Source organism: Nicotiana tabacum, chromosome 11 (genome assembly GCF_000715075.1).
Source record: "Nicotiana tabacum cultivar K326 chromosome 11, ASM71507v2, whole genome shotgun sequence".
Classification (NCBI taxonomy): domain Eukaryota; kingdom Viridiplantae; phylum Streptophyta; class Magnoliopsida; order Solanales; family Solanaceae; genus Nicotiana; species Nicotiana tabacum.
In genome coordinates, this window is record NC_134090.1 from 172,715,199 (window position 1) to 172,727,791 (window position 12,593).

General features: G+C 34.6%; 1 protein-coding gene across 1 annotated transcript; it reads left to right on the forward strand.

Annotated features, from left to right (window-relative positions):
- Positions 1-1,906: 1,906 nt before the first annotated feature.
- LOC107814433 (L-type lectin-domain containing receptor kinase S.4-like) lies at positions 1,907-10,053 on the forward strand. Its single transcript, XM_075225729.1, has 2 exons — positions 1,907-2,737; positions 6,478-10,053. Exon 2 carries the CDS (start codon positions 7,727-7,729, stop codon positions 9,800-9,802), a length of 2,076 nt encoding a protein of 691 aa, XP_075081830.1. The 5' UTR covers positions 1,907-2,737; positions 6,478-7,726; the 3' UTR covers positions 9,803-10,053.
- The last annotated feature ends 2,540 nt before the right edge of the window (positions 10,054-12,593 follow it).

The following is a 12,593-nucleotide window of genomic DNA, read 5'->3' on the forward strand; positions in this document are numbered from 1 at the left end:
AACCACTGATTGAGAAAATGACTAAAAGAATTACTTCTCGGACAGCTAAAACCTTTTCATATACAGCAGAGTGCAACTAGTTCAGAGTGTTCTATTTGGGGTGCAAGCATTCTGGGCACAGATATTTATCCTACCAGCTAAGGTGATTAAAGTAGTAGAGGGGATGTGCAGATCATATGTTTGGTATGGGGCAAATGAGATTACAAAAGGGCTCTGATAGCATGGGATAAAGTATGCTTACCAAGGGTAGGTGGTGGACTCAACATAATCAATTTGAAGCTATGGAACAAGGCAGCTATTGTAAAGACATGCTGGGATTTAGCACACAAGCAGGACAAGCTATGGATCAGATGTATACATGCTTATTATGTCAAGAATCAGCAACTGAAGACAATGAAAGTTCCTCAACAAGCATGCTGGATGGTAAGAAAAGTGATTGAGTCATACAGTATACTTGAAGAGGTGCAGTTCTCACAGAGTTGGAAGAAGAGCATGATCAGACAAATATACCTGCACCTACTGGGAGATTAGAGAAGAATGGAATGAAAGACATTAGTGTTTCAAAATGCAGCAAGATCAAAAGCAAAATTCATCATGTGGCTGATGATCCAGGACAGGTTAATGACTTGTGACAGGTTAGTTAGCTGGAAGGTCAATGTAGAACCTGAGTGTGTGATGTGTAAAAAAGAAAAGGAAACAAGAGATCACCTATTCTGGCATTGTGATTATGCAACCCAAGTGTGGAACAGAATGTGCAGATGGCTTGGAAGACAGAAATTGGGAAATGGCAACTGGCAGCAGTTTCTTCAATGGACCATAAGTCAAGCAAAAGGGAAGTCTGCTTATGTGAATATCATCACAATGATGTATGCAGAAGTTGTTTATCATATATGGCTTGAAAGAAACAGAGGAGTATTTAAGAAAAAAAGCAGAAACGACTGTAAGCACGTGATTTTTGACCCTCCCCGAGATTTTTCACATTTTTAGCGTGAATATGTGAAATTGGGTCTAATATAGCCATTTTAACTATTTTTACTTTATTTCGTTGCAAAAAGAAAAAATCACAAAAAAAATACATATATAAATTTTAGTTTATGCATTTCTCATAAACGTGGAAAAAATACAAAAATTGTACTTTATTTTGGTACTTTATATAAATTCAAAAATTACTAAAATATATAGTTCTATTAATGTTTGCAGTCATTATAATTTTGAAAAATACAAAAATTGTACTTTATTTTGGTACTTTATATAAATTCGAAAATTACAAAAAATATATATAATTCTATTAATGTTTTGTAGTCATTTTAATACAAAAAATATTATTTTATATTTTGTCTTTATTAAAAAACGAAAATTACAAAAAATAGTTTTATTAATATTTTATAGTCATTTTTGCTTTGAAAAAATACAAAAAAAATATTACTTCATATTTTACCTTAATATTTACGAAAATTACAAAAATAGTTTTATTAATATTTTAGAGTCATTTTAACTTTGAAAAAATACAAAAATATTACTTCATATTTTATCTTAATATTTACGAAAATTACAAAAATAGTTTTATTAATATTTTGTAGCTATTTTAAATCCTTAAAAATATTTAAAAGATATAGTTTTGTTAAATACTAGTCTTATTTTTGGTAGTTATTTTTGCTTACATAGGACTAGTCAAGCAACGTGTTCCTATTTCTCGGGTCTGGGCAAAAGAATAATATTCGGGTTCAAACTACCCGGTTTTAGGCCTAATTTTCGGACCTAGCCCATAATAAACCGTGTCCAGGACACGTGGGGAACCCCACCACACGTGGGGGACATATGCCTTGAACCCCACCACGCGTGGGGCTCATTTTTCTGGGCAAAACACTACAAAACACGGACAAAGGCAAAAGCATAAAGGAGGACTTTTGAAAAATTGGCAAAAAAACTATTGTTGCTCTTTCTTCTTCAAAAGAAGAAAGTAAAAAACCTACTGTAAAAAAAAGAAGCTCCGACCATCACTTACCCGGCGTCAAAAAAACCACGACGACCCTCCTCCTCGCATCGTTCAAACCCAAAGACCTCCCCGTCACTTCCCCCACGCTCGACCCCTCCGGTAAACCACCCCGCTGACCCCTCCCCGTCACCTCCACCATAACCGATGACCAAACGACCACCCGTCCCCTCCCTTCACAAACGCCATAACCATCGAACAACAACCACCCTACTGCCCCCCAGCGTCAAGACCAAACCGGACCACCCTCCTCCTCCTAAGCTTCCCACCGGAAAAACAAGTCTGTCGCATCCCCGTCACCTTCCCCAGCTCCGTCCGTCCATAACCACCACCCAAACGAACGCCATAACCACCACCCCCCACGTCCAAACACCGACGGAAACCAGTCGCCCCCCACAGCTGCTCCCCGTCATCCCTGTCCAACCGCTACCAGCTCCCTCCATCGCTGCAACCCCGACGACCACTGCTGGTCGCAGTCCCCAGTCCAGCATCCAAACGACCCCTTGTGTTTCATATTCGCGTATCAGTCTGTTGCGTCGAAACACAGAAATACAGCAGCAACCAACATTTCATGCGTTGGCAGTCTTGGCCGAGGTTTCAGTCTCCATTGAGGTCGTCGTTGTTCGTCGAGGTCCGGAACGTCGAGGTTGTTCCGAGTTTTCGTTGTTGTTCCTCGTTCCGTGAAGTCCAGCTTGAGTCCCGTCGGGGTCTTGTTTGTCGTTCTAGGTTTGTCGAGGTTCGAAGGTTAGTATTCTTCATCCTTTGTTTCATTCCGTTCATTTCGCATATTATCGTTCAAGGTGAATAAGAGTATTATTTGATATGGATGTATGTCAATAATGCATTTTCGTTGTTTCTTTTGTAAAAAAAAAAAAAAAAAGCTTATTTCATGGTTAGTTACCGCATATGCTTAAAGTAAATGAGAGAATATATCGTGGGCTTAAGTTTTTTTTTTTACGAGAATGTTTACTTCTATGCATATATTTGTGTTTATTAAGGGAACAATTTGACATCCAGTGAATTGTTGCGAATGTATGTACTCACGTGTATTATGTACTCTCGTTGCAATAAGTATGTGGACGTCTGAATGAAAAAATCATGACTACTGGCGTTAAAGCCATATTTCTCATTTTTAGTAATAGAAGTTAGATTTAATAACAATAACAATACGCTAGCAAAGTTGGGATTAATAGGAGCCTTATTAAAATATTTAGGTTCTGGGACGGGCCGTTTAGCAAATTTCACGGCCTTACCAAAAAAAAAAAATAATGCTCTAGTTGCTTTAGGCGCGCTTTTAATAATGTTATCTCCCTAAACTCGGGTGCACATTTATGTGACCCAAATCCAAATCTCAACGAAGTCGAAATATGTCTCTAGTCACGGGCGCATTGATTGTGGCGTGGCCCGAGATGCATTTCCATGACGTTTCAAATTCTTTAAAAAATAAGAACGAGATGAGCCTCGCCGAATAAAAATACAAATTGCGGGGCCCTCAGTAAATACTTGTTTTAAATTACTTAGAATTCAGGAGGGCCGCTTAGTGAATTTCGTGGCCTTCCCAAAATAATAACGCGATAGTCTCTTTAGGCGCGTGTTTAATAATTTACTTTCTTAAACATGGGCGTGCATTTCATGCGACCCAAATCCCGATCCCAAAACATCAAATAAAATGTGTTCCGGATTATGGGCGCATTTCATGTGACGTAGTCCAAAGACGTGTTTTAAATGATGTTCACATCCTTGTAAAAAATAATAATTATAAAAGCGGTAAAAAGTTAAAATTTGCACATAAGTTCATATTTGTATAAAATCAGATAATCAAGCCGAATATAACAGTTGAGCGACCGTGCTAGAACCACGGAACTCGGGAATGCCTAACACCTTCTCCCGGGTTAACAGAATTCCTTACCCGGATTTCTGGTACGCAGACTGTAATATGGAGTCATTCTTTTCCTCGATTCGGGATTAAAATTGGTGACTTGGGACACCCTAAATCTCCCAAGTGGCGGCTCTGAAATAAATACACAAATCTCGTTTCGATTGTCCTTTAATTGGAAAAAACTCCCCCTGCGCCCCTCGGGCGCGGAAAAAGGAGGTGTGACAACGAGGAGCAAATTTCAAAAGATATAGCATATATAGTTAGTGTTAGAGTCACTTCTAGGAACAAACATTATGTGTATAGTTTATGTTTCTAGGAAGATTAGTATAAGGAGTAAGCAAAAGATTAGCAAGCTGTGTTAGCTTTGCTTTGTTATGTAAATACTTTTTGGTGATTAATATAAAGAAGTTAGTTACCAAAAAAAAAGAGAGAAACTAATATATTATTCGAATTCAAATTGATGTACATAATGAACTAAAATCTCTTCTATTTTAATATGATGTCAAATTATATATATATATATATATATATATATATATATATATATATTTAAATCAATTAGTTTAAAAAGAGGCTAAGCTTCAAGAAAGGACTTGTAGCATTTATTGTAATAAGATGTATAGCTCAACCTAGGGGGTAGTTTGAGGGGTAGTATTGATGTGAAGTTTTGGGTGGCACTTATTTAAAACTTTTAATATAATATAGATTTAGCAAAAAATTAAAATTCAGGTCAAAATAATACAGGCTATAAATACCATAACCAATCACTACCATTGAAATATATGAAGTTCAAAATTAAATTATTGTTAAATATTGAAAGATATTATTCTTTTGTGACAAACTAAAAAGAGAAATATATTACATAAATTCGGATGGAGAGAATAGTTGTTAGCATTCTTTGAATCATTATTGTGACAACGAGTTGGTTATACCTTGGAAAAGTGCAATTATGCATTGTCCAATAAAAATAAAATTTATAAGTTCATAGTGTTATAAATATACTATCTTCATTGTAAATAAGCTTCCTCAAGAAGCTTATCTATATGAAATTCCGTCGTTTCCCCTATGGTTATATCTTGGAAGAAAGTGCAATTATGCATTGTCCACTTGACAAGAAAAATAAAAATAAAATCCATAAGTCCATAGTTTTAAGTTGTTGTTTAATAGATTAGTTCCTTTAGTTCAACAGCCTCCATCTGGTCAATTAAAAAAAATTAAAGGATAAACATTGTTAATTTATGAGGAAGCAGATAATAAATTAATGGGTAAAGACTGGTACTTTAAGCCAAAGAATATTTATACAATAATATTCCTTTCTCCTTGTTCCCCAAGTGAAGCCAAAACTCATTTGTTAGAAACTAAGAAGTCAAAAATTGCCAAGCTGTTAATATTCCTTGTGCAAATAGAGCTATGCTCATTGGCTCAATAAGATATTAAAAAAATTATGACTTGACTTATCTTGATGATACTACTGAAAATGCAACTTTACTGACTTGGTGTTGATTTCAACAAAATTAAACAATAATATACTAATGAACTTAAAGGGGAGCGTTGGAGTAACGGTAAAGTTATGGGGGAAAATCGAAAATAGACATATTTATAATTGGTAATTGAAAAATAGGTAGAGTTTTAAAAGTTATCAAAATTTAGCCACTTTTTCATATAAAGATAAAATATGAATAACAACAACCTTAAAAATCCGAAAATATTCCAGCATCATATGCTGGGGTTCGAATTTTTTACCTAATGAGTTTCCAGCATAATCTGTTGGAGTTCCAACATAATATACGAGAAATTTATATGTATGAGCTCTATAATCCCGCAATATTATGCTGGAACATTCCATCTGCTGGAGTTCCAACATAATATGCTGGAAGTTTATACGCAGGAGCTCCATAATCCCGCATATTTTGCTGGAACTTTCCGTATTTCAGCAAAACAATGGCTATTTTTCAATGATTTTGCAAACACTGGCTATTTTTCGATTACCAGTCCGAAAATCGGCTAGCCCGTGCTATTTTCACTAAAGTTGTCGAAATGCACAATTTATCCGACACGCACCTGATTATATTTTTGAAGAATACGAGCAACATAGATTATCTTAATGGTACTACTGAAAATGCAACTTTAATGACTCAGTATTGATTTCAATAAAATTAAACAATAATATATATACTAATGAACTCCACATTTTCTGCATTGTCCTATTTTTGTTCTTTAATCAGAAACTTTTGAATGGAATTAGTTAAGATGGATCTCTCTTGTGCGATGAATGAACTGATACAAGGAACTGTTGCAGTGTCTATTTCAACATTTCAATTAACATTATATTTTATGGAGTTGTTTTTTCAAGATGAAATTGAGAGATTTGAAACTAAATAAAATTTTGATTTGCATTGCAAAACATGACACTACAATTTGCAACAGGAGACTAACCTTGCACCAGCAATACCATAACATCAACATACTATATGTTTCGTTCATCTATTCCTAAATAAGCTAAAATCCCAATAATTTCTGTAGTTTTTTGTTTTCTCAATCTTCAATATATCCTTTTAAAGGGAGCCTTAGAGCAACAATAAATTTATTTCCATGTGATCTATAGGTTACGGATTCGAGCCGTGGAACCAGCCACTAATACTTGTATTAAGGTAGGTTGTTTTTACATGACCAGATGCGGATTCATGATTTAAACTTTATGGGTTCAATATTTAAGATTTTTAGCAGTGAACCCATTATATTTTTAAAGTTATGAGTTCATATCTTTTTTGTTGTTGCAAATTTAATGAATTTTTATATATAAATTATACTATGTGTCAAAAGTTATGGGTTTAATTGAACTTGTCACTTTAACACTACGTAGCCAGAGGCGGATCCAGGATTTAAATTCTATGGGTTCAATTTTAAGGTTTTTAACATTGAACCCATTATATTTTTAAAGTTATGGGTTCATATCTACTATTTTTACAATTTTAATGAATTTTTACATACAAATATTTACTCCGCGTCAAAAGTTATGAGTTCAGTTGAACCCGTAGGTAGTACACTATATCCGCCTCTGACGTCAGCCACTGTATACATCATATATACGCATCACTTTGTTCTATTCCCTTCCTTCAAATTTTCAGAACATTAAGGAAATTGCAAGAATAACATACATTCGGGATTTTTGGCTAGAATCAATTAAGGTAATACAATATATTTTCTATCAACATGTAAGCTCTTATTATTTGCACAAAGGAATGGTATCCTAGGTTTGTGCCATCTCTATCAGTGCTTTTTTCTTTCTTTTATTCTCCCCTTATTCGTCCTTTTTCTTTTTCTTTTTCTTTGTTTCTTTTAATATGTTTGTCCTAGTGCTTCGAGAAACATATTTTTAGATAAATAAAAAGAAATCACGAAATATAATTATGTTAAAATTTAATTAATATTTAATTAAGTGTATTTTTCTGTCCAAAAATACTATAGCAATCATCCACTCAACATACAAAACGTAAAGTCAATTTCTTGGAACCAAGTGTCAAATGACCCAACGTGTAGTTGGCTACTCATGGACTGTAGTGTGCTATAGTGGTAAGTCTGCATTTATTTCCAAAATCATAAACATAAAAAATCCCATGTGAAATATTATATACCACAATCTCTTCTCTCTTCTTCCACTTTATTCCATTATAGTACTTTGCTAAACACCCACCCTCCCCCCCCCCCCACTTCCCCCACCCCACCCCATCTTTCCTCTTTTATCAGACAAATCACATGTTACAAATCAGAAGCAACTTAGTGTCTAGATTCAGCCATAAATCATAACACCAGTTCTTGAATTCTACAACCAAAAATTCAGCTTTAGCTATGCTATGGCTAAAGATATTAGACTAATATTTTTCTTGGTATTTTTTATTTTGATATCAAGAAAAGTTTTTTCTGATCAAGAATTTGTTTACAATGGTTTTAGTGGTATTGTAGCTAGTTATTTAAGTGTAAATGGTATAGCTGAGATTGAAAAAACTGGTGCTCTAAGGCTAACAAATGAAACATCAAGAAGTGTTGGTCATGCCTTTTATAAAAGTGCAATCAATTTCAAGAATTTCTCAAATAGGAAAGTTTCTTCATTTTCTACTGCTTTTGCTTTTGGGATTGTTCCAGAATATGCTAAATTAGGTGGCCATGGTTTTGCTTTCACAATTTCAAGGTCTAAAGACATGAAAGGTGCTCTTCCTAGTCAGTATTTAGGTCTTTTAAATTCAAGAAATATTGGTAATTTTTCAAATCATTTATTTGCTGTTGAATTTGATACTGTTCAAGATTTTGAGTTTGGTGATATTAGTGATAATCATGTTGGTATTGATATCAATAATTTAAAGTCTAATGCTTCAGTTAATGCTAGCTATTTTTCTGAAGGAAATTCTACTAAGCAAAAGCTTTTTCTTCAGTGTGGTAAGACAATTCAAGCTTGGATTGACTATGATTCAAATAGAAATGTACTGAATGTTACACTCTCACTATCTTCAGTAAAACCAAATTATTCAATTTTGTCATTTCCAGTTGACCTTTCACCAATTCTTGAGGAATTTATGTATGTTGGATTTTCTGCTTCTACTGGTTTGCTTGCTAGTTCACATTATATATTTGGTTGGAGTTTCAAAATGAATGGAAAAGCTCAATCTTTGGATCTTGATTTATTGCCTAATTTACCTGGACCTAAGAAGGATCAAACAACCTTAATTGTAGCAACGTCTTTATCTGCTGTCGTCTTTCTTGCATTTGGTGTTGTTTTGACCTTGTACATCATTTGGAAAATCAAGAACATAGACGTGATTGAGCCTTGGGAACTTGAAATAGGTCCACATAGGTTTTCGTATAAGGAGTTAAAGAAAGCTACAAGGGGTTTTAGAGATAAGGAGTTACTTGGATTTGGTGGATTTGGTCGAGTTTATAAAGGAACGTTGCCTAAGACTAATACTGATGTTGCTGTTAAGCGAATAAATCATGATGCAAAACAAGGTCTCCAAGAATTTGTGTCTGAAATCGCTACTATTGGTCGCCTTAGACATAGGAATTTGGTTCAGCTTATAGGATGGTGTCGACGAAAAGGTGATTTGTTACTTGTTTATGACTTTATGCCTAATGGAAGCTTAGACAAGTATATCTATGATGAACCAAGAGTCATTTTGACGTGGGATCAGCGATTCAAGATTATCAAAGGTGTGGCTTCGGGGCTGCTGTATTTACATGAGGAATGGGAACAAACTGTAATCCATCGAGATATCAAAGCAGGGAATGTGTTATTAGATGCGGAAATGAATGGACGACTTGGAGATTTTGGACTTGCCAAGTTATATGAGCACGGGGCAAATCCTAGCACAACACGAGTAGTGGGCACGTTGGGTTACTTAGCTCCAGAATTGACCAAGACCGGAAAGCCTACAACAAGCTCGGATGTTTTTGCCTTTGGTGCATTGCTGCTAGAAGTTGCTTGTGGAAGGAGGCCAATTGAGGCAAAAGCATTGCCCGAGGAGTTAATTTTAGTTGATTGGGTTTGGGATAAATGGAAGGAAGGTGCCATTCTTGAAGTGGTTGATCCGAGGTTAAACAGCAAGTACGATGAGATGGAGGCTGTGGTGGTGCTTAAATTAGGACTAATGTGTTCAAATAATACACCATCTAAGAGACCTAGCATGAGGTTAGTGGTGAGATACTTGGAAGGGGAAGTAGCGCTGCCGGAGACACTGGCAGTGCCCGATGAATATGAAGGGAAAAAAGGCGGCGCTAGTGGTATGGGGTTTGAGGACTTTGAACATTCATATCCATCCTCGTCTTATTTCGAGAAAGTAAGCACGTGGTCATCGGTTTATGATGGTGAAGGAGATATTGACATTGAAGCTAATCCGATAACGCCGTTAACGGATTCTGGCAGAGAGGACAGCAGGTAGCGTATGCAAAATGGAGGGACCATTCCACCTTTTCTCCCAAACTCCCTCCATATTTTAGTACTTAATTTTTCGGTTTGATTCTTAGTCTTAAATGTAAATTATGGATCTTGAAAAGAAAATGATATTAATATCAACCATTCTCTGTTTTTGAGAAAATTGGTGTTAGTAGGATGTGAATATATAGTAGAAGCCAGTTCTCTTTGAATCTTGATTATAACTTTGTGATTGAAAATATTCTAACTTCATTTGGTTCCTTTGTTTGTTCTCTTTTACTGATCTGTAATGGTTACTGAATCTTGATTATAATGTGGTGAACTGGTCCAAGTAGAATGTTATAGCCAAATTCAAGTTAAAGGAGATTGCAATGTTATTTTGAAGTCGAAAATCATTACATATGCCAGAAGTAGTTTTCTTAGTACTTGTGGAATGGGTCTAGGCTGATGTCTTTTGCTGCCTGTGGGAGTTTTTGGTTGAGCTGTTAACATTTGGCATAACAAGATTCAAATTGCTCCTCCTCCTGCAACATTCAACACATTCTTGGAGAATGACGAGAACGCACTGCAACCTATGTTGCGTATACTCTCCAAAATGCTGGCCGCACCCGTGTCGGATCTTCAAAAAAGCACTACTTTTGGAGGATCCACCACATGCCTGGCGAAACTTTCAGAGAGTCCGAGCAACATAGACTGCAACTGGTTAACCCCATAAAACAAGTAGGATTATTAATTCTTATGGCATGCTTAGCCGGTTATTTTTCGCAGATGTTTAGTATTGATACTTTCTTCGTAATATCTCTCGTTCTTCATTATACAGATAGTAAAAATGTATGTAGTACTTACTATATGTGAAGTATCACAGATTTCATAAGAAAATCTCAGTCTTTTAGTTATATAATTTCATGTTTATGTATTCTAATCAGTTCATTAGAACATATAATGTTACTAAGTGAGATTTACGATACTTCTACTTGTTTCGTAGATTTTATTCGCAGTGAGAGCCGATGAGATTATGGAAGTAAATATTCTGGCTGTAGTAATTATCATATATATGAAGTCTCTACCTATGATACTGCTTCTGTTTCATGTTTTTTTTTCACTACTGTATTTCTTTTTAGAACTGCTATGAATATGCTTTGCTTGAGTCGGGGCTCGGGGTCTATCAGAAACAGCCTCTCTACCTTGGTAGGTGGGGGTAAGGCTGCGTACCCACTACCCTCCGTAGATCCCACTTTTGGGAGTACCCTGGCTTGTTGTTGTTGTTGTCTTGTAATGTCCAATGTTGTGTAGTGTCTCTAAATCTTTTCTTAGCCCACCTATGAAATGATATGGACAAGCCAGCAGCATAAATCATACTATACTAAAGGTGACAATCATATTTATATATGGACAAAATCTCCAACTGTAAATTATACGTATGTAAGCTTTCTTGCACTGCAGCTTTGTTATTTATTCTCCTTTCTCTCTGTTCAAAACCTTCATCATACTCTTAAGGCTCGTTTGGTAGGATGCATTAGATAAATTAATGCATGCATTAGCTTTGTGTATTAATAATACATTGTTTGGTAGACATTTTAAACATATGCATTAGTTATACATCCTATTTGGTATTATCCTCTGCATAACTAATGCATAGAAAACAATGGTATTAGCAATGCAATGGATTTTAATGCATGCATTAGCTTAGTTAAAGACAAAATTGTCCATCAAAATTTATGTTTTATTAAAATATACTAGTTAGTATATTAATGCAAGTTCAAAATAATCCAAATAGTGAAAAATAAAATTATATCCCTAGTAAATAAATAAATACTTAGCATATTTCCTTTTTTATAAATAAATATTTAATTTTATTTTACAACATAGGTAGACAAATAAAATAATTTTTTTAAAAAATTTTCATATAAAAATATTTCTCAACATATGTTTCTTTTAAAAAGTTAGAGTGTGGACTAGACTTGAGGGCATTTTTGTAAACAAATAATTCTTTTAGAAATTGTGCAATACTTTAATACATCAAACCAAACAATGAATAAGAAATATGCAAGCATAACTAATGCAAGCATAACTAATACACCATATTCAGCATACCAAACGACCCCTTAGAGAAAAAAACAGAGAGAAGCAAGTTGATTATAGCATTTTGTGACAGAATATATTACCAGCAAATTATTACTATATATTTATCTTTTTACTTGCACTTTTAGTTAATTTTGGTTAAGATAGATAAAATGAGTTGAGCTAAACGAAAGAAATAAGAATTTATATTGCCGCCAACTTATTTGGGACTGAGGGCGTAGTAGTAGTTATTGTAGGATAAGCCTTTTATGGTCAATTAAAGCACATTTGGGATCACAAAAATGAAGATAAAATCTAGGTTCACACCTATCAAATCTCCTGGCTCAGATTTGCCAATTCCTAACTTTGATGTAATTTCAGAAATACTAAGGGAAGGACTTCAACGTGCTCCCTCCGGTCCACTTTAATACTAAGGGAAGGACTTCAACGTGCTTCCTCCGGTCCACTTTAATTGATTTTTTAATTATTTTTTTGTGGTCCATAATATTTAATTTTTTCAGATATCAAGAAGGAATTAGCTTTTTTTTTTCAAAGTTGTCATTGGAGTAAAGAACCTAGGAATATTTGTTATATTTCCAATGAACAAATTAAGGTTAATATGATCAACTTCATTGTTAATTAATACTAAAATATGAATTCATTAATGTATAAAAACAACTAAAAAATTAATTAAAATAGACCGTAGGAAGTATTTTTTTTGAAACTTCACCCATGGG

Excerpts from the sequence above, each read along its gene's own strand:
- LOC107814433 (XM_075225729.1), top strand. The coding sequence starts at position 7,727 with ATGGCTAAAGATATTAGACTAATATTTTTCTTGGTATTTTTTATTTTG.